General features: G+C 40.1%; 1 protein-coding gene and 1 long non-coding RNA gene across 14 annotated transcripts in view; both read left to right on the top strand.

Moving 5' to 3' along the window:
• Positions 1-13,538, top strand: part of ARHGAP24 (Rho GTPase activating protein 24) — a 218,446-nt gene extending 204,908 nt beyond the window's left edge. For all 12 annotated transcript variants that reach the window (XM_065689068.1, XM_065689057.1, XM_065689078.1 and 9 more), the window contains 5 exons: positions 2,953-3,085; positions 5,502-5,575; positions 6,339-6,460; positions 10,256-11,324; positions 12,813-13,538. In XM_065689068.1, coding sequence (XP_065545140.1) covers positions 2,953-3,085; positions 5,502-5,575; positions 6,339-6,460; positions 10,256-11,324; positions 12,813-13,056 — 1,642 coding nt within the window. In that variant the 3' untranslated portion in view covers positions 13,057-13,538. The remainder of the gene's footprint in view (positions 1-2,952; positions 3,086-5,501; positions 5,576-6,338; positions 6,461-10,255; positions 11,325-12,812) is intronic.
• Positions 13,539-21,619: 8,081 nt separating this feature from the next.
• On the top strand, positions 21,620-27,041 carry LOC136007297 (uncharacterized). 2 transcript variants are annotated; one of them, XR_010609588.1, is made up of 3 exons: positions 21,620-21,749; positions 22,655-22,712; positions 26,977-27,041. It is a non-coding gene; the product is annotated as an uncharacterized LOC136007297 (long non-coding RNA). The 2 variants fall into 2 exon arrangements; XR_010609589.1 differs by lacking the exon at positions 21,620-21,749 and adding an exon at positions 21,879-21,959.
• Positions 27,042-27,235: the final 194 nt, after the last annotated feature.

Genomic DNA, 27,235 nt, shown 5'->3' with positions numbered 1-27,235 from the left:
TCCAAGGTCTAACCAGGTCTCAGTGTATATGAAGCATTCTTTTAGTTACATTATTTTGAAAGTATTGGTATCTTCATACCAATAGTTACTTTAAAAGTAGAAAGTTTCTGGCTTTTGTCTAACTGTTGCTAAATAGAATTAAAAATTCCAAAGAGCTTTGCAGGCAGTGTGTGTGTGTATGCATATGTTTGTTTATGCTGCCAAAATCCGTATGGTAATTTCTGTATAAAAAGATTAAGTCCTAAGCAGTGTTCCATTACAGTTTAGGGGAAAAAATAAAGGTAACAAAACACATTTTCCAAAATCTTATCTTGCAATTCCACCATCTTGTGGCATTCGGCAGTATTGCCCTCACATATGGTCAGCAGAAGCAAGTATTCCACTTCACGCTGAGGGACTAGGGTAAAATTATTCAGCACAAAGCATGATCCTGGCAGTACAAAGGAGGGAAGATGATATTCCTTAACGCCCTCACTGGGATCCCAGTGTGCTAAGTTTTAATTGTCCTCAGTAATTTCTCTCAATCCACCTGTTTGAATCTTTTTTGTTTTGGAAAGGCTGCTCTGAAAGCTGTTCAGCAAGGCATGAAAATAATAAAATAATAATAATAAAATCTTCATAAAGACCATTGGTGCCCAGCAATCAGAGTTAAATTATCTGCAGATCGATGTCTGTTCTCAGTTTCCTGTTGCAATGTCCTAAGGCTGCCAGTTCACATCTGCTTTCTCTGGCTGCTGCTGTCCTTCAGAATATGGCTAGCTAAAGTCTTTCCCTCTGTATTTGTTTTTTGCTTTCCTGAAGCACTGACAGCTTGGGAAACTGAAGATCTCCCTATAAAGTTTGCTTCTTGGATAAGGCTGAATAGTGGTAACTGCCAGGTCATGCATGCCATGATTGTGCTCTAAAATATAGCTCCAATGGCAACAAGACATGCAATCAACTACCTAAGAAATTATTGGGGTCTGGGTTTTAAGCCTTTGGGTTGTGAATAGAGTTTTGTTAGCCAGGATGTCAGTTCACTTACTTTGCATCTGGATTGGGGGTTAGGTAGAAGTCAAGGTTAGAGCCCAAATATGAGCTAGGATTTGAATCTCATAACATAGTACAACTATATCTAGTTTCATATGTAGTATTGACTATGAAACATCCTTACATATGTTGTACATGCATCCAAGAAGCAGGGTGGGGTAAACACCATTTACCCCATTCCTGTTTTGAATCCAAGCCAGTCTACAAGTAGAGGGCTGCAATCAGGGAATTAGAATTTGAACCTTCCTTAAAAATGTGGATTTGCACTAGTGCTTTCCTTATAGAGCTTTTTGGAATTTTGACTGGGACTTATTCATGATTGAAACACAAATGTTCTCTGGGAATTTATTTCAAGGAGGGTGGTGGTGGTTAACATTTAAATATATACAGTGCTTTATTGTTTCTCTTTTTCTGTTTTGACTTAGATTGCTCATACCATACCACGTTAATCTAAGGTTGTTCCCATCGTTCTTGTTAAGATTTAACTTAAAAGCCATTATTGTTTTAACAGAGATCATTCCAGAATAATGATTAACATACCTCTAGCAAAGCCTAAGTGTGTCAAATACCAGTGGTTCCCTTTGAGGGACTGTGAGTTTAAAAAATGTTCCTTTAAAAATGTTTAAAAAGAAAAAAAAAAAATCCACAATGATGTGCATTGTAGAAATATCTGTGCATTTTCTGTTTCTTATGAGTGAAATTAGCATAATTTAGTATCCATGATCTTGATTTTTTTCAGAGGTCAGAGGGGAAGGTATCAGCTTGCAGTAGAACTCTTTATCTAAACAAGGGAAAAAGCACGTAGAACATTCCAGTAAGGGTTTGAATAAATGCCTGAATGGCTAAACCCAGATATGGAGTCAGAAGTAACTTGAGTGATTTTTTTCATCCTAACCTGTAGTTTTTATCTATTTCTATTTATTTCTTTCCACAGAAGTACTCCTAAGTTACCACAGCATAATTGACACACTACAGAAACATTCAAGCAAGTTTTATTGCATATTCTGAACTTGTGATTTTGATCTTTCTCCCAGTCATCTTATTTTTAGTATGCAGGATAAACAGCCTAGGCTCCTACTAGATGTATCCAAAGAAAACTAAAGATTCTGCAAATGTAATTATGAGAAAGCATGTGTCATACCAGGTCTTTGACTGTCAGCCCTATAACGTTACCTGTTGTGTTAGCATTTAGGCATTTTCTATTTGATGACTTGCAATGCCTTAGCTCACTCAGTACAGGATAGAGCTAAAACTCATTTCCCGTAAATTTGCGGTTCTGTGTGTAAAGTATATCCAGGTTTTTGGTGTAATGGTACAGCTAAACAGCACACTAGTCATTCTGTGAGAGCCCATAGGAAAAAGAAGTGTGTCAGGGAAACAACTGCAGGGAATTTTCAATAAACTCCTGTGGTATACATGGTATCCCTTAAAAGTTGCTTACTTACTACTGATACCAGAGCAGATGGTGATACAGTGGAATTGCAACATGCTGAGCATGTTTTGGGAGCTGGGCCCATCTCTGGTAGGACAATAATCCCCACTGTATAAATGGAAAGCCTGGTTGCTGGCTCAGGTGAAAATGAGAAGTGTCAGTTAAGATGAATTTTGCGTGCCTGATATGAGATGTCTGTCAGGATCTTCTCAATGCTTATGCCTGCAAATAATGCCTTATTTGTAATTATCCATAGTAATAAATCAGCAGAGTTGACACGCTTGTAGGTATCCTATATTCTTGATAGGACAACACCCCACCCCCCAATAATCAAAATAAAACAGACTACAGATGTGATCTATACATGTATATACTACCGGAGAGTAAAATCTGGGGTGAAAGTGGAAAAGTTATGTGGCAGTTCTTCACCTATCAGTCTCACAGTATTATCCTGATTCACAGTAACAACTTCTTGTATTCCAACCCAACAGCAACACAGATGTGCACACGGTGGCATCACTGCTTAAGCTGTACCTAAGGGAACTCCCAGAACCGGTCATACCATATGCAAAATACGAAGATTTTCTTTCCTGTGCCAAAATGCTCAGCAAGGATGAGGAAATGGTGAGTTGGCAACTTGAGTAAAGTGAAATAAAAGGCTGGCATGTTATAACCTGTTCTGATTTTGAGGAGGAAAGAAACTAGTGATTGCCAGTCTTAATTTAAGGTGTGCATCTATTAATTGAGGCTGGTTTTACATGAAAATTGTCACCACCTAGGTAATTTGGAAGTCTAAATATAGGCCCCTAGCATAAACTTGGCTGTATTTATTGCATGTTGCTGAATTCAGTTCAAGTAAACATTATTGTGATCAATAGCTTCCATTTTGCATGGAAGAGGCTTATATTTTTATGGAACTGTAAAAGAAAGGAACTTGGTAGATGCTGTTCAACTCATGCCATTAAATCAGGGGTCATTTTCTTCTAAGCGTCAGGATTTTACTTTTAGCCAACTTTTACTGACTTTTAGTTGAAGGCCAATGGACTCTATTAATTGCTTGTAGTTGAATCAGAAGGCCTCAAAAAGATGGAAGTGGGCCACTGGAAGCGGGCGACATTCCAGACTCCTCTAAACCAACAAAACACAAATAATCAAAATAAGAGATCTGACTGATAATATGTGCCCTGCAGTTGCATGGGCCTACAATGTATTAGTCTGGAGACATAAAAAATTTAAGTGCTTGTTTTTAAATTGTTTTGTGTGCTTACAGGTAATGAGGTCAAACCTGCTATTTTCTTGTCAAAGTCAATACAAATAGGCTTGTTCTGTTGATTTCAGTGTACTCCCCTTACTTTCCAAGTTGTTTATTCCTTTTCGACATTTTAAATCTGGCTGGAACTGGAACCTCTCCTACCTCATCTTCTAACTAGTTAAGATGAGCAGGAACCCCTCTTTTCTGAGAGACCATCTCCTTTCTGAGCCTTCATCTGATGACTACCAACAGCAGAGGTGGTAGTTGTTCCCATCTGATGGAACGGAGGGTGGGGAAAGATCTGTGGCAAAGTGGCTTCTATGGTTATAATCTCTTTCACCCCCCAAAATCAGACTGGGTTTTTTTGCTGTTCTTTACAGCTTGCTACAAGGGGCAAATTTTTGTCAGCTGCTTGCAAAAGGTGGGAGTGGGCTGTTCAGCTGGTTTAATTTGAGCTTCTCTTTGCACAAGTTATGGCAGGGGATCACAGAATCACAGAATCCCAAGGGTTGGAAGGGACCTCAAAAGATCATCTAGTCCAACCCCCCTGCAAGAGCAGGGTAACCTACAGTACATCACACAGGAACTTGTCCAGGCGGGCCTTGAATATCTCCAGTGTAGGAGACTCCACAACCCCCCTGGGCAACCTGTTCCAGATCCTCAGACCTAAAGTTGCAGCTGTTTGCTTGTGCATGTTGCAAATGTCTCTGATGCTTTATAGCTCCAATACAAAGGCACCTGACAGCTCTTCAGTTAGGCATCATGCAGTTTATATTTGTAGAGATACTAATTTTCAGATTAAATTTGTAGTAATTTTATATCAACTTCATCCAGCATGTATTTATGTAGATCCTCAGCAATTAGGCCACAAACACTTTATTAAATTCATTTTGAAAGCATGTTCAGATTACAGTGGCCTTTTGGTGCTGGACTTGGTACTGGCAGTTTGTAGAATATCATTACTGTAGGTGGTAAGCCACTTCAGTTCTCTTTGTGGTGGTTTAGCAGTGTCACTGTAAGGCTGTCTGACTAGATTTTCAGTTGATCTTTCTCCATGCAGAATAAGTGCAGTCACTGAGAGAGCTGTGCATCTTGGGGTTTTTCTTAGCACAGATAGAGCAAACGTGTGCACTATCATGATCCACATATCTTGAATTTCATTTTTTTTTGGTAATGTATTGTAATCAAAACTCTGCTGATGGTGGAAAAGTACCAAAAAAAAAATGCATGCTGAAAAAGATTCTAAAGGCACTGGTTGATAAGGAGTTCAGCCAGGGTCTGTTTCCAAAGGGCACAGAAATTAGTGTGTGATATTCTGCTTGTCCCATTCCCAGGTGGGCATACACTGAAATAACTGTTTCTTGGTCTGAATCTAGTATGGGACAGAACTGGGTAATATACCCAAATAGGTTCTAATATGAAAACACCAACTAGTTCAAAAAAGAATAGTTCCTGGGAGCCTCAGCCTTGTTATCATCAGAAGGAATGGAGCTGCTCTTCGAAAAAAGGAGTGAAGGAGAAGGAAAGGACAGGATGAAACCAAGTTATTTATTTACATGTTTATTTTTATCTAGAGTCAATCCTTGTTAGCCAAATACAGCTTTCCCTATCCAAAATGGATTCTACAAGCTATTTCTGATGGTAACCTGTATATAGCATTTAATGCTGCGGTCTCAGTGGTGTGTTTATTGCCTTGTAATTGGAATGACTGACTTCTTTTTAGTCTCTGGTAAAATACTAAGAAACTGTGCCTCCCCGCTTTGTTTTTATTCCTGAAACCACTTAAAGGGCCTGATAGAACTGGTGAAACAAGTGAAGAGCCTGCCAGCTGTCAATTATAATCTGCTGAAATATATCTGTAGGTAAGTGCTCTTGCAAGAATATCGCTATGGTATTTATAACTGTGAGCTGACAGACAAACCTGTCTGTGTATGTGCCCTGAAGGGAAAGCATTACTCAGAGTCGGAGGATAGGTGAACTTCAGTGAATGCACTAAAAATACAGATTTACTGCATGACTAATTACTAATTTGCCCTATCAAGGTGCACAAGTTATGACTTCCCTCTTGTCAGGAGTGCAGGCTGCACTCCACAAGAGATGCAAGAAGGTAGAAATCTATATATTCTGTCTTCTTTATAGGATCCACGATTCCATTTCTAACTGCAGTTACTTGCCCTGGCTGTACACTCCTGAAGCATGGTATCCTTGAAAACTGTGTATATCTTGTAGTATATAGAGTAGTTTCATGGATATGTGTAAGATTGTAAAAATCAGGTTGCAATTTGTGAACTTACAGGAAGTTTTCAGCATTAAAAGAAATCAACTTTTTAAAAAATGACAGTTTGTATTTCAGCCATATTCTATGAGGGAAGTAGATGATGAGTTACACTGGAGAAAGTTACTGTCTTCAGCAGAGTTATAGTCAGTCCAGATTGAGATTTAGACTTTGTTATCAATGTATCATTTTGAAGAAAATCTGAGGAAGTTGAGGAGTATAGCCTTGAGCTTTCAAGGTGTTCCATGAGGATTTGCAATGGAAGAATTGAACTATGTTAAGAAAGCATCATGTGCTTTGACTTCTTTTCCTTTTTATGCCCTCCTTAAAGGCCTCTTTCTCCCCCACAGATTCCTTGATGAAGTCCAGTCTTACTCAGGCATAAACAAAATGAGTGTGCAAAATCTGGCTACTGTTTTTGGTCCCAACATTCTTCGCCCCAAAGTGGAAGATCCTCTGACTATCATGGAAGGTGAGCTTCCTGTACATAACTTGTAATAGAAATAAGGAATGTCTTTAGGCTTATTAACAGTGCATAACAGTCCATGTAATATACGCAGTAAGTTCCATCTATCTGTTTTATAGACACAGAATTCTTCAACCTGAATGAACTTCTGTGTTAAATCTTGCAGATTACTATAAAAGTCACTGAAATGTGAGCATTACAATTTGTATGAGAGTGTGCTGTTGCTCTGCCAACTTCACTAAAAATACACTTTTTTTCTCAAAACTTGCTGCAAATATGGTATGTTTTCATTCAGCACATGTGGCTGGAGTGCAATTAATATTTTACCTGTGGTTCTTCAGGGTGAGAAAAAGTTAGCACAGGTTCATACTGCAGTGATCGCTGTTGGATCCCTCACAAAGCAGTGGTATATATTGCATGCCTTCTGGCACACCAGTGATCAAACTGTCAGCTGTATTCTATTATTTACAACAATGTTCAGCTGTAACATTTTGCTATATTGAGACAAAAATATGGCCATGACAATCTCCTCCTATAATAAATTGTGACTTTAATTCTCCATGAAGTACATGATGCTTTTTCTCCCTTCAAATGCTTTTTGATTAATATTTGAGATTTACTTAACATTTCCAGAAATTAGGGCTGTACACAGACTCTACACTGAAAATTTTACCGAAACTCAAAAACGCAGTGTCTATAGCTTATTTGAGAGTGTATTGTTTTCTTCTTTTTCTGTGAGTATGATGCTTTTCTCTTCCCCAGATACAACAATTTTCCATACACTTTGTTAATCTGCTTGTTCTTCTGAAGACTTATGTTTCCTCCTTCTTCCTTTTAATTCTTAAAACAACTATGTGGCTGTGAACAGACACATGGTGTTTCTAAATCATGTATGAAAGCAGTGGATAGTCGGGGTTAGCTTTTTGAACAGTAGTTCAGAGAAGCCAAAAAAACTCATGTGGAAAGGGTTTTTAAATATGGACTCAGAGAATGGTTTGGTTTGGAAGGGATCTTAAAGCTCATCCAGTTCCAACCCCCTGCCATGGGCAGGGACACCTTCCACTAGAGCAGGTTGCTCCAAGCCCTGTCCAACCTGGACTTGAACACTGCCAGGGATGCGGCAGCCACAACTCCCCTGGGCACCCTGTGCCAGTGTCTCACCACCCTCATAGTGAAGAATTTCTTCCGGCTATCTAATCTAAATCTACCTTCTTTCAGTTTAATGCCATTCACCCTTGTCCTGTCAGTACATGCCTGTGTAAAAAGCTTTCTTGTAGACCTCCTCTATGTAATGGAAGCTGTTCGGAGATCTCCCTGGAGCCTTCTCTTGTCCAGGCTGAATAAGCCCAGCTCTCTCAGACTGTCCTCAAAGGAGAGGCACTTCAGCCTCTGATCATCTTTGTGGCCTCCTCTGGCTTGCCCTGACAGGTCCACATACTTCTTGTGCTGGGGTGCCCAGAGCTGGATGCAGTACTGCAAGTGGGGTCTCATGAGAGCAGAGTTGAGGGGGCAAGATCACGTCCCCCGAGCCTGCTGGCCACACTTCTCATCTTAATCACGCTTCACACTTAATCATCATGTTCACTTGAATGCCTGGATTCTTATTGTCGCAGAGAATTTTTTGATCATGCATTTGACTTAAAATGGTTTGCAAGAGCAGGTGTCCAATGTATGTGCATGTTTATTGACTGTGCATGAGCATCATCAAACCTCTGCAGCTTCAAATGCTCTTAAATCAGCTTTTACAGCTTCCCCCTTTTTTCTATACATACTTGTCTTAAATGCACTGTGACTATCAGATACAGGGGTGCAGAGATAAGCTTTACTGTGTCATTGCAGTTGTATTTTACATCTCTTATATCATCTCTCAGTGGTATTTAGAAAAGAGAAACCATAAGAGAGTTTCCTGCTTTTTTCCTTCCTCTTCTGCTATCTTGCCATATCTCTCTCAGGAGTTACATTTGTGTGTGTGTGTGTGTGTGTGTGTGTGTGTGTGTGTGTGTGTGTGTTTGCTCCCTATCACTTCACTTTTGATTTATTTCTGCGTCTTCAGAACTGCCAGGCTGGCTGGAATAATAGTTTTTCTCACCCTGCCACTGCCGTAGAGCTTAGCAGCCTGAGAGATAACTGCTGTGAATGTTTTTCTAGGTCAGACATCAAACTGTCCCTTTTTTCCCAAGCTTTTGCATTAAATAGTACAAAAAGTACTTCAAATTTTTTAATAGGTTGGAATTAGTGAGAGATGTCAGGGAGCTGATTTGTACCATTGGAGTCAGTGAGAATGGTATCTCACAGGATGACATTTACTGATGGGATCTTCAGCTCACCTGGGACAGCCTAGACAAATAGAGAATCGGGATAGGGAGAGAGGAGTTAGCCATTCCTAAATAAAATCGAAGGGAATTTTTTTTTTAACTAATGAGAAACAGGTTTGATGAAGGAGGTTTATGACTCCACTTTAAGCATAACTTCAAGATTTGACATGGGACAATGCTGATTTGCAATTGGGCTGTGCATAATTAAATGTATAGGAACAAAGACTGTGCATCAATTGGAGCTCATGGCCCCTCTGCTCTTTGCTTTGTGGAAGATACAGAGTGCTTCTGTTGTACAAAGTCAAACATGCAGCTATGGGTAACCATACTTGTATAACGCGGATGAGGACTTGTTTTTGTTTGGTTCAAGAGATGTTTTCCAGAATTCCAATCATGAAGCGTTCTTTTCCTGGCCAATACAGTAGTAAAAGTACTGAGTACAGTGCATTGTTTGTGCAAAATTCTGCACATAACAGCTAATGTTTCTGGAAGGAACACAGGTAAATGTGCTAAGTAAATTTTCCATTAGAAATGCATAGTTCTAATGTGTGAATTTTCCTTAGCAAATAAACAAACAGGAACACTAAAAAAGATGTTGTCAGGTACCTACATTGAATTGCCTCTTAGTAGTTGCATTTTTAAACGGTGGGGTATGCAGAGCTAGAATACTGCAAAGGAGTTGTGTGTGAAAAGATATTGCACAGTGGGAAGTCATGGACTAGAAGAGCACAATGTACATCTGAAGGCTCTCTGGGAGCTGGAAAATGGGTGGTTATTTTAACTACCTTGACCTTGTTCCTGAAATATTCTTAATAATCCTTAATGAGGGTCTGCTTAACAAAATAAAGTTGCACATCTTTATTACCCCAAGTCCAATTGTAAATGTCAGTGTGTAAATTACAGTGCAGTCAAATAGTGTGCACACCAAGGGGTGGCTCCTTAAGAGGAAAGGTGGCCATTTATTGCAGCAAGTAGCAAACTGTGCTTTAGTTCCATGCTGTGCTATAATGTGGCATAGTTTCAGCAGCTGCAAATCCCTTGCCTGCTTGTTTTCTGTTAAACTACTAAATAAATGTGCTGTGCCAGAATAAGACATTGATTTTAAAAATGATTGCTACATTGAGTTATAGCACATCATTTGCAATGGTGTTATCCCATTTGCAATGATGTTATCTATTATCTCCTTCTGTGGTCTTCCTGAGATGCAGTTACTCTCATGGTAATAGCTTCTTTGCAAAAAATCCTGTCCTTAAAGGTCTGTGAGTCTTGCTGGCTTGGTTTGACAGAAGGAAGAGGTGGTGCTGATCTGGCCCAGTTGTCAGAGGCACTTCAAGTGTTTTAAATGCTCAGAGTGTTACACAGGTGGATGAAATGTTTATATAAGTTGATTTTTTACCGTGTATCTGTGGAATCTGCTGGATAAAATATATTAATGCCTTAAACAAAGCAGGCCAGTAATGACCATGTGCTTGGTATTGCCTTCCAGGTACAGTAGTAGTCCAGCAGCTAATGTCAGTGATGATCAGCAAACATGAAGAGCTGTTTCCCAAGGATGCAGACCCCCAGATGGGACCCGAGGTATGCAACAACAACAATGAATTGCCAAAGAAAGCAATTGCAGGGCAGCTACAGAACAAAGAGAACAACAACACCAAGGAGACAGCAGTGAGGCGCTGCTCTTGGGACAAACCTGAGTCTCCCCAAAAGGGAAGCATGGACAATGAGTCTCCAACTGCTCTGCCAGGGAGCAAGACAAGCAGTCCCAGGAACAGCATCCAGAAACTAGATGTCACCAGAAGCCCACCGCTCATGGTGAAAAAAAATCCTGCTTTCAATAAAGGCAGTGGCATTGTCACCAATGGGTCCTTCAGCAGCTCTGTGGAAGGCCCTGAGAAGAGCCAGACCTTACCAAACTGTACCTTGCAAGCCAGGAGAACATCATCCCTGAAAGGACCAGTGACTAAGATGGGCACACACAGCGTACAGAATGGGGGTGTGCGAATGGGTGTTTCCAGCACAGATGGGCACAGCAACACCATCAACAGTCGGACCCCGGGCTGGGTGCCCAATGGCTATGTCACACTGAGGGATAACAAGCAGAAGGAGTCGGTGAGTGAGTCAGGCCAGCACAACCGGCTTTCCACCTATGACAATGTCCACCAGCAGTTCTCTATGGTGAACTCTGAGGACAAACAGAGTGTGGACAGTGCCACCTGGTCAACGTCCTCTTGTGAAATATCCCTTCCTGAGCACTCAAACTCCTGTCGTTCATCCACCACCACCTGCCCTGAACAGGACTTTTATGCGGGTAACTTTGAAGACTCTGTGCTGGATGGACCACCACATGAAGACCTCTCAAACCCGGGTGACTATGAGAACAAAAGTGACAGGAGGAGTGTGGGGGGCCACAGCAGCCGAGCTACCAGCAGCAGCGATAACAGTGAAACATTTGTGGCCAACAGTACTAACAATCACAGTGCTTTGCACAGCCTGGTGTCCAGCTTGAAGCAAGAGATGGCCAAGCAGAAACTAGAGTATGAAACAAGGATAAAAAGGTAAGCCAGTTTGGTCTCCTATCTTACTGCCTTTTACAGAGCAAATCCAAGCTGTTTTCCCTTTTGTGGCTCACTAGCAATCTGCACCAGCTGCAGTCACTGAGTGCTCACCACAGTTTCCCATCTTTCAATGTTGACGTACTCTGATATTGCATTTGTGATATCATGATACAAAGGGGTTTGTTTCAAGGCAATTGATTGCCATGGTTGTGACATGCTATCCTATTGTTGTCAACAATAAAGCCAGAACCATGTGGGTTTCTGTATAATATCCCAAAATCCTTAGGCTCTCACAGTGTTTTCATTAGTTTGATAGCTGTTCTCCAGAACTAAGAACAGTAACTCAGTTCTGGAGTAACTGATACCAGGTACTCCAGAAGAGTAACTGAGCATCACCTTTTGGTGAAAGCAGTGCATGCCTTAATCCATCTGTAGTTTTGAGGACTGCTGGAACTCCTTTCCAGTGTCCTCATTCCTCTTGAGACACCACTGCATCTGGGAGTTACCTCTGTTCACTGTCCTATCTCCGTGCAGCTGCTTTACCTTTCCTTCACAGCTCGGACCTGTTAAAGAAGGCAAGGAAGAGACACATCTTTGCCTATAGATAATGTGGACTCTTCTCACATACAATGAGGTTACCAGGATGGATGGCTGTAATGATCAGCAAGTAACTTTAAAGTGTGGATTTAGTATTAACTACTGCACACAGCAGTGCAGAGCTGAATGTACTCTTTGTAATAAAGGTCCTTCCATAAATCTGTTCAGGACTTGTCTCACCTGTGTTGCACTGCAGCTCTTTGCGTTGGTATCTCTGGCACTGCAAGTCATAGCTGGATCACAGTATGTGAGAGCTACTGGCAATAGTAGCTGTGAGTGAAAGTGCGGCATACAGAATATTGCAGTCTTTCACCCACATAGCTATTTTCAGTGCAGTATATAGTATAATAGAGCCTTTCTTAGAATGTTTACTATGCATGACGATTGTGTGTTTAGTACTACTAGGATTTCTAATGCTTTCCATTGGAAGGCTGGATCTGAAATAAGATCATTATTTTTGAAGTTGTCAATCCGGGTTTGCAAACAGATGTAGAAGATATATCAGATGAACAAAGGAGACTAGCAGTGAAACAAGGCATTCAGGGCATTAGCCTGACTTTGTGACAATAGCACAACTGCAGCAGGACCTGGGTGTGAACACTTCCAGAAGAAAAAGGAATACTTAGCCTGTTATTGGAGAATTAGATGGAGTCACTTGCTACTGCGCACCTTGCCAGTGGCTGTTACTAGGCGTTTTCTAAATGAGCTACCAGAGAGATTGCCTTATGAGAATGGTTCGTTGATGAAGCCATGGTTTGCAGCTACACCTCTCAAAAACTCAGTCTAAGCTTTGTAAAAGAGAAAAATATCAATTCATTGTTGGTGTGCATTTCTGCTTGAGTGAATAAGGAGTGCTGCTCAGGAGCTGTCTGCTTTTATTTCATTTTGCAGCTTGGAGCAGAGAAATCTCACCCTAGAGACAGAAATGATGGCCCTGCATGAAGAACTGGATCAAGAGCGAAAGAAGTTCACAATGGTAGAAATCAAAATGCGCAATGCAGAACGAGCCAAGGAAGATGCAGAGAAGAGAAATGATATGTTGCAGAAGGAAATGGAGCAGTTTTTCTCCACTTTCGGAGAACTGACAGTGGAGTCTCGCAGACCAGAAAGAGGCAACACCATCTGGATCCAGTGAGAACTGGAAGTGTTGACTGTGGGACTTTGGGGAAGGGCTTGGGGGTATTATACTGTATCAGGTGGCTGGTCACCTGTCTGAGGCTAGTACTCAACATAATGTTATAAACCCTTGAAGGAAGAGATCATACAGACATTAACCACTCATATCTACAGTGTGTACTTATCAAGTTATACTCTTTGAATGCTTCATGAGACTACTGTCAAGTGTTAAACTGGATATGTGTATATAAATTAAAAAAAAAAAAAATCACCTTAGAGAGCAAGAAATATTTTAATGCAAGTCTTGTATTTAAACTGGTAAATTGATATGTTGTTGCAATCAAGCTTTATATCAAGGCTTTTCTCCCTTGCACTTAACATATAAGCTATTTTTGGCATTGTGTTACCATCAGCTTATTTTGTATATCAAATGTTTTTTGGTTTTGGTTTTTTTGTTACCCCTCTTGCTGGGGAGTGGAGATAAACAGATATGTTACAGTATACGTGCCAGTGGTTAACCCTGATTTGCGGCGCTTCTAAAAAGACAGTAGGATGAGAAACAGCAGCACACTATGGGCAAAATAAAGCAGTATGAACTTAACACAGTTGATAGCCAGGGTAGAAAGTACCAGGGCAGCCATATCATAAAAACTAAATGAAGATATCAAGTCAGAAAAATTGCAGGCAGTGGTGAAAGGGTAAACAGCTGCTTGTTTTGGAGCAAATGTGGATGGCAGAGTAAGAAGTTGGGGGAGAGAGGAAAGGGGAACTTTAGAGGAAGTCAAACACATGACCAGAGCTTTTTGGGGTACCCTAAAGAAGCCCTGTGCTGATCACTGCAGCTCAGAGCAGGAATACAAACCAGTTGTTCTGACCGTATTTGCATCTGACTTACCTCTGTACTGTGCTTGAAAGTGAGTCCTTTTTATAATGCTGGTGAAGGGGAACACAGGAGGGATGAACTGGGCTCATCGTGATGGGTGCTGAAAAAAATAGCAAAATACTTATGTCCAGAGTAGGAACTACTGGAGCGACTGTGCAACAAACAGAAAACAAGGAAGAAAGCACACTAACACATTCACCACCCGTATTTACAGTGTATATTAGCAAGTTACCATACTGTCTCAATGCTTCATGAGATTACTGTCAAGGGATACAACTGTGAAAGTTTCCAGGCTGTCAGCATCACAAAGCAAAGACCTGGAGGGGATAGCACGGAGCCTAACAGCATGCAGAGTGCCACTGAAAAAGAAACAGCAAATCCGTGCTATAAATCAATAATTTGTTTGGCATCTTTTCATATAGTAAGTATAACTGGTATTTTTTATTCTATGTTAAGGATGTTTTGGTTTTGGTTTTGCCTTTAGAACTGCAAGCTGTATTAGAGAGGGTTATTGCGATGTCTTTGCTTCCCTCTAGTGTCTCTTGAATATATTGCAATTATTTTTTAATAGCAATTGAGAAAGAATAAGAAATGTAGCATCAAAGAGCATTCTTCGTTATAGCATGTATATTAGACAAGTATTAATTAGATGTGGGAATTATACTGGGAAGTAAACAGGTTTACATTTCAGAGAAATGTTAACTTACAATGCAGCGTTACACATGTGCTTATGGATGCGTTGTGTTTGGTGAGATTGAGAGTCCCAGCCAGCGTGCTTATTGTGCTGATTACTGTGAACATCCATAGTGCATATCCAATCTTTGTGTAAATCAGAAGAAGTCAGACAGGGAGATCGCAAGGTAATAGGAAAGGGCATGTTGCAAACCTCATGAAGTTCAGCGAGGCGAAGAGCAAGGTCTCACACCTGAGTCAGCGCAATCCCAAGCACAGATACTGGATGGGAAGAGAATGGATTGAGAGCAGCCCTGAGGAGGTGTCGGGGGTGTTGGTTGATGAGAAACTTAACATGAGCTGGCTTCAGTGTGTGCTCGCAGCCCAGAACCTTCCAATGCAAACCATTCTATGATTCTATGTTTTATATCAGCAACAAGCAAAAGATGTCCCCATAATGGTAAGAGAAAGAAACAGATTATTGTGTTAATTCTTGTTTTTAAATAGAATGAGCAAGACCTTGATATCTGATGCAGTAGGCCTCAAAGTCAACTGACAATTTAAACAGTATCTGACATCTGTCAACGTGACAGCAAAGACTCTGAGATAAGTATTTTCTTAATTGGAATTAATTTTCCCTACACTAGATGTGGACAGTAGTCACTGAGGTGGAGAAAGTTCTGCTTTCTCACAAGTAACGCAGTTTTCTTATTTTTATTTCCTCTAGCAGTCCCTATGTCATTCAAGCGCTGTTGCTCTCTTAAAATTTAAAGGAGTACACGATTCCTAAGACTAGTTCAAGGACCTAACGTTTAGTCACAGGGGCAGAGCAAAATGTGGCCAGCAAAGCAGTGGGGAATGGTACAGCTCCAAGGTTATCCATTGATCTTCTGGCAAAAATGACAGCTACTTGATAAAATTTTGTTTCTGATAATTGTTCAAAATTGACAAGGAATAGGAATTTCATTTCACATCCACATCTGCCTCCAATGCCCTAGGCTATGAAATATGCATGGAAAAAGGGAAGGTATTTATAGTCCATATACTTAGCATTCTGTGTTCAATTCAATTATCCTTAGTCTTCACAGGAACTGACTGGAGGCTTTCAGTGATTTGTTTGTGCTGCATGCTTTCCTAATTTGTTTGAACAGGCTTCTTTGTACATACCTCTTTCTGAACTCAGATTATTTGGTCAGTGGTTGCTTTTTGAGGATTAGTTCTTGGTCTACCCCCAGGTCTATGTACAGGCTATAAGAATGCAGTTTGGAGTGTTTTTTCACTTATCTTCAATTCTTTGCATTCACCATACCTGACATGGTTTATAAGACAAATTATTTCAGTGAAAAATCTTCATTTTTGGTGTATATAGTTCCCCCACTTTTTTTTTTTTTTTTTTTTTGAGGATTGCCATCAAACTCTTGACTCAGACTGAATGATGTTACTGCAGTGATTTCTTCAGGCATGATCCTTGAAAAAAACATTCTTTTATTTCTGCAGGAGCTCTGAGAAGCTGGTTCTCTGTGTGGATTTAATGTAGGGCTTAGGCTGGACTAGACCTGGCTCCTTCTTGTTGATGCCAGGCTAAAACCCCAGAATTTCTGATTTGTTTATCAGAGGGATTTTGACCCCCTTTGAAATTAGGACTTAGTCTTGGAAAACAATATAAACCATCCACAGAACTACAGTTGTTAAAACTTGCTAGCATTTTCTTAGTCTTCTGGCTGCAGAAGAGAAATTCCTTAAATATCTTCTAGTAAAGTGGGAACAGAGACTCCGGGAGCAGAGCAGAAGCTCAGGTTTCTGTCCATTTGGCCCAGATCATATTGGCTGATTCCCTGATGGATTTAAAGCTCTTCTTGGTGCTGTTGTCACCTTCCAGGTGTCTATTCCTGTACCTTACTTCTCAGTGCTCTTGTCACTCAGCTTACCCCACTGTGGTCCATTTGTTGGAGATGAACCTGCCACAAAGCTGTTCTTTGGCTTATCTTTCTTGGTGGTTGAAGTCTTGGTGCTGGCTCAATAAAATATCAGACAAGTCAGCTTAAACAGTCTGACTCCAAATGGTGTCTGACTCCAGCAATGAGGGATCATACTGTTCATTTTTGGAAGCTCGTAGGATTTGTCTGATTGTTTGAAGCTTCTCTTCACATTTGTAGAAGTATCCCAGTCAGTTCCTCAAAAAATGCTCAAATTCCATTTATATGGCTAAGTGCTGATATCCCAAATGCCTTGCTTTGCTGTCCAGGACAAGACTTCACCTCATTGTCTCAGCAGAAATAATCTAGACATACTGGAAAACTTGACCAGACACAGTGAACTTAGAAAATACTAAGTGTATGTCCACTCTTACCATGATCCATCCAAAGTACCCACTCCTCCTGTGAGGCTTCATCAGCATTTAGACTGTGGTGATAAAGTCTGTGTCCTTAATAGCCACCTTCAAGCTCAAAATTCTTTGTATTCCTTACATTCGGAAGTAAAGAACAAAATGCTTTTTCTTCTAACATCTGTAACTTCTCACCTATATGATACCATTTTCACATGGTCCACGACCGATTTGCTGCCCTGTTCCCTTTTGCATGTCCAGCCTATGTGTGACTTGACCTGGTTGGCAGAAGCAATGTTGGGGAGACATGCTGATGCATCTCAGTAGCCAAAGGATGAAACCATGCTCCGTCTGATGCAGAAGAGTGGAAAGCAGCAAGGCTAATTCATGAAATTAAGGTCAAAGCAGACTGAGCCTGAAGGCTCTGAAAAAATGTATAAGGATTTCATGTAGCATATCTGTTGATCATGGGTTATCTCATTAAGACAGTTTTTTTCAGGGATCTTAACTGTTAAGGTGTTGAATTAAACCAAAGCTTTAGCGAAGACAACTGGGTTTATCACCAGCTGGTGTAATGGGATGAGTTATGTTCTAAAGCCAACTGTTATCTTCTATAAGAGGATGCTAAGAGAGTATCTATTAAAAAAAGGTGTAATAATAAATTTGCTTTCATCTCTTTCTCACAGGTATTTCTGTGAACTCCCAACATTAGTTATCTGTTGTGGGAGTTTACATGCCAACTCCAAGCTGAGAATGGCAGTTAACAGCGCATTGCTAGCTCATTGCTAGCACGTTGTCACTGCCTTGTGCACATCATACAAGAGACAATGCTTTTACAACTTATCAATACAGATGGCAGAAAAAATCCTCATAGAGCTAACAATGCTCTGGTCCAGTCACAGGGCATAATTATACTACATTATGTTCAGATATGTAATTTCAAGACAGCACACATGTTTAAAAGTGGGCTTTCAGCATGGTACATTTGGGGGACAGACAATAAGAGAGGGAAGGCATGCTTACCACTGTTAATCCCATCTCCGGCTACATCATCATGGCACTGCGGTAAATGATAGTGCCCTATGTGCCTTTCTACAGTAGACTGGAATAGTGGCAGACATTCACTGTAACTTTTAAATGTTAGATTCTGATGTTTTGCTCAGAAAAAACTTCTATCTTCATTTCTGTTTGTGAGAATCCTGCTATGCATTTGGAGTGTACTTTGGTACAGCAGAATAATTAAGCTTGCTACACTTCTTTGCTACATATTTTTCTTTCTGCATCTCGCAGAGCAAGTTTCCCAAATATAAAAAATAACAAAATGTTACGTTAAATGATGTGCAAAACTGGTATGATAGGTTTTGAGTTGTAGCATCTATCAAGAACTCACCAACAAAGTTTAAGTTGATAAGCAGGTATTCCTTATTGTGGCGCCGGGAGATGGGGGATAGCTCCTCCAAGTGTGTCCCGCTCAAACACCAAACAAGCTGTGATTATACAATCATTAAATATACATATTCATTACATTACACGTATATTCATGAAGTTACTTTTGTATTACATCATATCTCTAGAAAATTCTTGAACTGAAGAGTTCTCTTGTCATTGTTACAGAGTCCACCTGGGGTCCAGGTCACTTAGTTATAAGCAAAAGGTTCATTCTATATACAGTGAGCTATCCTTCATTCTGTCTTTCTTGTTCTTTCCTTATCTCAGTTTTCATAAGAACGAGGAGGAAAGGAGCTTGCTAAGATTACCACTCTAAGGTCTTTCAGCAGTACTTGATCGACTAAAACGATGGTCCAAAACTTTTTGAGAAAGATCTAATTTGCTAAAGAGAATGAATATTTAATATTTCATATTATTGTATAGCATCCACACTGAATAAACAGGTACTTTGATTTGCAAGTTTGGACAACCCAGTCAAAACCATGAGTTGCCTTTGGCTGCTGTACTCTTGAACCCTTCCTGGCTGAGTGAAACTCCTAATTAATTTCCTTTCTTACTCTGAATTCCCTCTGGAGTTTGTCCATTGAAGAGGAGAGTGTTTCCAGACTCTCTGTGCCCCTGGCAAATCTGTAAGGAAACAGGGAAGGGCAGATGGGAGAAAAGAAATTAACATGTATTTGTGATGTGGGCATGCGAAAATAGAGGAAACAGATGGGAGAGATGAGAACAAGGAAGTGAATATACCTGAAATTCCCATGTGTAGGTGGTAGTAATTTGCCCTCAGTTAAGCCATTCTTTGTGAAAGTTTTTCTCTACAAAAAAGTTACTACAGTTAATGTTGAACTGTCTTTCAGAGCTTTTTCCAGCTCTAAATCACTTCCTGGGCTGACACCTGCAGCTAGGTCTACTGTTTCACAGCAAGTTCCTTGCTTTTATTAGTCCTATGTGCTAACAGCAAGAAAACAGTGGAGAAATATCTAGCAAAGCTGTTGCTGTAAGAGCTGAATGCAAAGCAGGGAGCCTCAGAAGGTCAGACCGTTCACTGTGAGTTACCAGCACTCACTGTGGGAACTGATAATGCCCCTAGACTGTCGACTGTACAGCATCTCTAGAGTAGTGCTTCTCAGGCAACAAAATTATATATGGCAGATGTCCTGCCAATAGAAATTGCTGTAGCTGTAGAGAGCAGTGAGAGAGCTAAGGAGTTTTCCTAGTAGGCTTTTAGAAGCTGTCATAATGTGTGTATTTACAATTATCATTGGTGGTCTAGTTTTGCTGGACAAATGCTTGTCAGCAATAAAACAAGTTTCTTTAGTATGCCAATAATAATAGAGAGTGCAATAAATTTTTGAGGCAGGAGAAATGAGTGTGATGCAAATATATTCCTCCCTTTTACCCTAAGGATAATTTCCTCCGGGATAATGAGCTTTATATGAAGTACAATTCCATTTCTCAATTTCCTAAATGCAAGCATGGAAAATCCTTTCTACCTTTATGTGTATTACTCTCATCATGCAAAAGAGGTTTAAAACGATTCGTGTTCAGCAGGACTCTATCATGATGTTTAAAAGACTATGATGAGCTGTTTAAAGTACTATGGCTGTAATTTTTTAAAACTGTATAGTATTTAGGAGGTGACTTGGCTTGAGACCAAAAGAAATAGTTTCAAGCACCAATATTTTCTCTGTTGTTCAAGTCACAAAGGCTCACTCTTTATTTTCCGACCTTAGCAGTTAACCTTAACAATTGCTGAAATACAGTTCTTTCAAAATGATTGTGATTGCTGCCTGTAGCACTACTTGCAAATCAGTTCCCCACACTTTGTAACAGAAAGTTCTCTCCAGGTCTTCATCACTGCTAAACTGTGCCAGTAGCTGGTATTTTTAACTGTTGGGTTGAACAACAGCACCTGGATTTTGGTAGAGCGGGATGACTGATGTGATACTAGCTCTTCCCAATTTTAACCTCAGCTGAGCACTCTGGTGAGGTTTGGCTCAATTCACTGTTACAGGTGTGTCCTTTGTGTGATAGTGAGATCTTATTCAGGGAGTTGTGTAGAAAAAGTTGCAAATTCACACCTACCTAATTGCATAACAGTTCTGATGTGCAGACATGCCCCAATACTAATAGTGGATGTGGATAATGGAAATACTTGTATAATTAGTATTAATAGTGAGTGTATCACAATTGGCTTAATTGATATTATTCTGTCTGACTAGGGGGACCTACATCAAAGGAGGCTGTAATGGAAAATAAGCAGGATATGAACCATAACAGAAATGAAGCATTTCTGAAGGCAATTCCGAAGGCCATTAAGAGAACAGTTCATGAACTGCTAATCTATCATCTCTATGCAGCTAGTGAGGTCTTTGTTTCCCACGGCCATAACCTAAGATCAAAAGCACACTAAGCTATTAAAAAAACTTGCTTAACAAGGAAAGAGGTGGAGAGCTGTTAGTATCATCTCGGGAGGACATGCTGAGTAAAGATGGACAGCTTTCGATGTCCTGGAGCCAGCAGAGACTGGATGTATTTCCAGTACTTTGCCAGACCAAGCATACTTACCAGCCTAGGTTCTCTGTCCGTTCAGTGTTCCTGTAGTGCTGCAGTTCAGCCAGTATGCCATGTGGCAAAGCAGGCTTTATTGGCTTGGGCATGCAGCAGTATGCAAATGTACAAGTATAGTTATAAAATCACAGAATCAACTAGGATGAAAAGTCCTTTCAGATCATTGACTCCAACTGTTACCTCAGGACTGCCAATTCAGCACTAAAAAAGGTCATTAAGGGCCTCATCTACACAGGTTTTGAATGCTTCCATGGATGGTGATTTCCATCACTTCCCTAGGCAGCCTGTTCCAATGCCTGACTATCCTTTTGGTGCAGTCAGGTCAGTACATATGCTAATTCATTTCTGGAGGTAGCTCGGTCCATGCAGAGCCAACTCCTGACATCACCAAGCTCCTCAGCATTTCAAGTTCTGTCTTTTCATTCACGCTTAGACATCCACCAAGCTCTATAGCTACAGCCCAAGTGATTTCCTCCTCTATGTCTCTCCTTGGCTCTGCAGTTGCAGAAGGTGGCAGGTGGGCTGGAGTGTCTTAGAAGAGGTGGTGGATGGAGAAGGGAGCAATCCACCTACAGGTAAATGAAATTTGGAAGACATAGGTTTATGTAGCTGCATCAGTTGCTTGCCACATGCACTGAAAGATGAGTCCCTGTCAGTTCCCAGCTGTAGTAGGGCCTGCTATATTACTGCAATTGGAAAAGACTGCCAACTCCCAACCTTGGGATCCATGCTAACAGCTGCAGCTTCAAGTTTCACTCAGGCAATAATGAAGATAATGGTTAAGGAGAATGCCTTCCCTGTGACTGGCTAGCAGGTGAGAACAGGTTTGTGGTATGTTGACAGGCCCATTTAGATCTATGTTGGGAAATATTTACTGAGAGCAGGTCCTTTGGGAAGTGTGCCCACAAGGGAGAGTGGGAGAGAGGTCATTGCTGAAGTTCACTTCTGAGCTATGATGACGCTATGGCCTGTAATTGAAGCAAGAAGGGAAAGCAGTTGTGGAAGTCAGCTACAAGTTGTATATGTGCGTAGACTGGTAGAAACATGAAACAAACTACAATATTGAGAACAGAGCTTTTGCTATTGAAGTTTGCATTTTGAGCCTGAATCTTACTTTGGTGAAAGGAATTGGGTGGCAGATCTAAAGATGTGTCTTCTGTTTCTTTAGGCAATGAATACATGGTGTGTGGTAGTCGTAAAACTACTCCCTGGGCAGCACAGCAGTGCATTTGAATCTTTTCTGGAGCCTCTGCAGATAAAAGTGGCAATGTTCATTCTGCCCACACAGCCATAATTTCAGTCAATTGAGTGGATGTTCTCAGTCACACAGCTATGTCTGATGCCCGAGTCAAGACTGTGTAGTATCTGGTGGATTGTTTTCAGCTTGTTTTTAGGTGCTGTTTAATTTGAGCATGTGCTCTGCAGATGAAACAGTAAAAAGTATTGCTTAGGATTATCAAGTTACTTGTTCTTTCTGAAACCTTTGGAGTTCTCTAGAAGAACTGAGACCTGAGGGTTTATCTTAAAAATACGGGACTTAATCATCTTAATATTGAAGTCAAAGCAATTTTTGCCATCACAGCAGGCAGAAGGACAAGGCTGGGTCAAAATAAGTTACATGAGAATTATAACTGTATTGCTACCATTAGTCAGAAATTATTGTTGCTGTTACAATAGGGGAACTGAGGAGAAATACTTCTCGATTTTTTTACTATACAGCTTTTTAGAAGAACAGCTTGTCAGAAGAACTTAAATCTTGATTGCATACACATTAGAGGTGAGTAGTGTGTGGTGTTGTGGATTTATGATGCGACAGCTTTTTGTTTTCTGATGTAGTTTCTGAGCGATTTTAAAGAATATTTAAGCAAATTACTTATATTCTACTTCTCTGTTATTTAGTACTGTTGAGGCAAACAGGAAAGAAGGTGGAGGTGAAAAGAAAACCCTAGCTACAGTTATAGTATCTGTTTCTTTGTTCAAACCTTATCATCTTAGTGGGCCTATATATACTCTATTCCTTGTAAACTTGTAATTCCAATACACTATACTAGTACCATAATTACACACTGAAGCACGCCTCAGGCAAGCCATTCTTTCTGATACTTTAGTCATGCTTTGCAATACTGTAGTTAACCTAGTTGTTACCATGGGGAGCCAAATACACTGCGACTCAGCAAAGACAATTAAAACATGGTAAACTGGCAAGAGGTTAATGTCAATGTTGATAAACACAGATTAAAATACTTGTTGCAAATGTTGACTTGCTACTTTAAAAAATCAGGAAAGAATCAGTTGTGATCATTAGGTATAATTTTTGCATTGATTCAAAAATAAAATATCTACACAAGAGGCATAGATAGTAATTAGGTGTGTATTGAACACAGGAAAACAAATCAGTAGAATGACTTTGATTTGGACTGAGAAGCTGAAGTCAAACCAGTAACCCTTCAAGGACAGCAATAATGTATCATGTTCATATGATGAATTGAGTGTGGTAATGTTTTACTGGAAGTCTGTGATGCTACAGCATCCATGGTATTTCTCAAAAACAAAGTTACAAAATTTCTTACAAATCCTGTTTGAAGTTAAAAATTTCAAGGGGTCAGTAAAAAAGTGCTATACCATCCAGAACAAAAATAGCCAAAAAGGCTGTAATCCGCATGATAGCCAAAACAGCCATTCAGATCTGAACAGCCAGCCGTGAGCAACTGCTGACCAGAAACTAGCCCAGAAAACAGAGTTAATTTTCTTACCTTTTTTGACTTCCAAATCCCTCACTGCTTTTAAAGATTGTTCAGCACAGCAGGGCCACTGTAAAGTGGCCTTCCTGTAATTGTGCAGCTTGTATTTGCAGAGTTTTGAGGATCCTTAGTTCCTGTACTGTAACCACAAACTGCAGGGATATGTGCTGTGAGTTTGATCACGGGAAAGAGCAGTGACACAAACACAGGAATGCTTTCCTCCGTATAACACTAAGAGCCCGTGAAACCAGTGTGGCAGATACTGCTCCCTGTACTGTGGGGACCTCCACTGAAAGAAACAAAGGTGCACTTAATTATCATCCTGGAACAATTTCTTTCTTGTTTTACTGAATTTTATGTCTGGTAGAGTTGTGTAGTATTAAGTGACTGCAGTATAGCATCCTGATATTCAGAGACACTTTTGACAATTAGTCCAGGTATGGCAGCAAGAACCTTAGCACAGTCTATTTCATCATGCTTTTGGTATGGTAATCTATCTTTTGGCCATCCAAAGCTGAAAAACAACACTGAAAACCTGAGAAGAATAAGAGAAGCGACTGGCAAAGTGTGACAATGCATGTGAAGTGTAAGATAGATAAACAGTAAGAAGTCGAGAGAGATGTCATCCTGATAGAAGCAATGTAGGAATGAAACCTTATTCTTAGTGCTGCAAAGGCTTTCAGGTGGATTATCTGTGCATTCTGTGTACAGACATACTGTCACAACTGTGACGGTGCTGTGCAGACAGCGTCTTATTTTTCACAGACCATTCAGTGCTGAACAGGCTGGTGTGGTTATGCAGGAGGTGCCAATGCATCACAGGATACAGGGCTTGTAGCTCGAATAGTCAGACTAAGAGCTCACTGATTCAGAGGGGGATTGTCTAGGAATATAGACTTAAGTGGTAAACACTTTCTACTAGCAGTTCATATAGTGCCTGGCCTAACTCCCCCTAGGGAGCAGAAAAGTAGAGAGCACGTACAGAAGAACAGAACTGAAAGCGCTGTACTGAATCCTCAAGGGAACTTTGCTATAGACATTGTTCCCACTGGAGCTTGTGTAGACATATTCATATTGTGGAAATAAACCCAAACAAAACATATCTCTTCTTTCAAACCAGAAATCTTGATAAAGCTCACAGAAAATTAAAAGGTTGAGAAAAACACTTTCCTTGCAAATATCAGACATGCTTCCACTTTCAACAGCAGGGTATGACCTTCTTGCTCCACTGATGAAACCCCTGCTCCCAACTAGCATTTATTATGTGCCTCAGTGTATTTAATTCATTTCTAAAATACAGCATAGTGCTCAGAGATGAGCAGACATGTTTTTCAAGTGGCCATCTGCTTACCAATTCTGCAGTCTCCCATACAGCAGCCTTAATTGTTTGTATTACTTGAAAGACTAAGGTAATTTAGACGACCTACTACATCATAAACCTAACTATTTAGTTGGTTTGTGTCTTTCTTTGATAAATACATGCTCATAGGGGTGGCAGCTGTATAGAAAATACAGAATATTTCTCCCTACCTTTCAGCATATCCTTTCTCCCTATCCTTTCAGCATATGCTCTACTATTCATTGTAATCCAAGTCATCAGGAATGAAAATTCATCCCCAAGCCTTCTACAGTATGAAACTAAATCCATTTTCTGGTTCCTCTGGAACATAAGCCAGAAATCTCCTAGATGTTTTATGTCTACATATATAGGAAATGAGTTAGTTGTGAAAAAAATAAAAATAAAACCAAAATGCCAGCTTGTGCTTTGTAACCAGGCTTGAGTGTCTAAGATGACACCGAATTAGGAAATTCCTGTGTACTGTGTAGCTATTTCAGTCATAGGTGTGTGCACATGGTAGTGCCCAGAACATGGAGGCCTTTTCATATGTGTATAAATTTCAACAAGAATTGACATACCCTATTATATTATCAGGCCAAAACTAACTTAACCCAAAAAATCCCCAAAAAAACAAACCAAACCACAACAACAAAAAGGACACAAAACCAAACCCACATCTGTCTTTTAAATGTTTTCTCACATGCCATTCCAGTGTTTGAGCCTAACACTGAATGCCATTACTTGACACACAAAGCTTGTTAAATGTGTGAATTTCTACATTTTTAAACTGATGTAGTGGAAGGAAAGGAGGAAAAGCTGGTCTCACCATTTTCAGTCTCAGTGAGAATCATGCTTTCAAAATAACTATGAAGGACTGAAATAATTTCAAGCATCACAGATTATTTTTAGAAGAGTAATAACTAAATACACAATGATATGAAAAGAGAGAATACTCCATCCATATCCGAAAAAATAGATGAAACTTCCTCAGAGCTGTGTAACAGGACACTGTATTCTTTCCTATTTGTCTTCAGTAACCACAATGGTTTTTTTACTGGAACTATGCTTACTCAGTAGCAAATGTTAGCTGTAGCAGCCACAGTAACATATAAAGATATAACCTGCGAAGCTTGGTGGTTTTCCAGAGCAAAACCCAACAAATTAGTAAATTAGCTTACGTAAAAAAGAATGAGGTTCAAGGGAACACATGCATCTTATCATAGGCTGTGTGCCTCTTACTCGAAGTCTCGAATCAGTGCTTACACACATGTTCTTAGGGTGCTTGCTGGTCCTTTAGACTAACACTGTGTAAATATAGAATGTTATATATATATGAAGATACTGCAGTCTGTAAATACTCAAATGTCTGCTGCAAGTTTTATGAATGGAAGACTCGTTTGCACTAATGGAAATTAGTTTTCAATCAAAAATGAGGACTTTCAAGAGACATTTAAGAGCACTGAAGCATTGGATATCTAACAAGCAAAAAATATTAATAAGAAAGAAAATAACTGTGATAACTCTGCAAATATCCTCCCTCTGCACCAGAGCCTCATTAAATCTGAAACTTAAAAAAAAAAAAAAAAAAAAAAGAGGCAAAAATATTCCGTTCTATAGTGTTTTGTGAAATGTGATTCTTTAGTTCTGCCCTGATGTAAACACCGCTGTGTGTTCATAGAAAGGGGTATTGCATACATAGAATCATAGAATAGTTTGGGTTGGAAGGGACCTTCAAAGGTCGTGATTCTTTCAATCTATTTGAAAAGCAAGGCAGCTCTCCTCTGTGTGCTTCTGCTCAAGGTGGGGTGTGCAGGGAAATTAAGGGGTGTAAGCCATGTGTAAGGATGTTCACTGCCTAAGGCCTGATCCATGCATTCTCTCCTGAAAAATCCAATCTTACATTGTCAGCCTATCTTACCTAGATTTTAATTGCCTGATTACCTTATTCTTAATTTTCTTAGGTCTCCTTGTGCCTTCCAGCCATTAGGAGAACTGGGATTCAGTCATATTCCTGCCTTATCATCTGTGCCAAGAGGTTTTCTTCACCAGTGCATTTGTAAGAGGTGTGGGATTTCTCTCTGGAGAGTTCCCTAGAAAAATCTGGTTGTAGAAACTGATAAGACTGACATAATGACTCTGATCAGAAGACATTGTACATTAAGGTGCTAGTGATCCGCAAAACAGTGAACATACAGGCCTATGCTGTGCTGCACATATAGC

The sequence above is a fragment of the Lathamus discolor genome, chromosome 1 (assembly GCF_037157495.1).
Source record: "Lathamus discolor isolate bLatDis1 chromosome 1, bLatDis1.hap1, whole genome shotgun sequence".
Taxonomy (NCBI): domain Eukaryota; kingdom Metazoa; phylum Chordata; class Aves; order Psittaciformes; family Psittacidae; genus Lathamus; species Lathamus discolor.
Note: the sequence above shows the minus strand (reverse complement) of the source record. Positions and strands in the feature narration are given on the sequence as shown.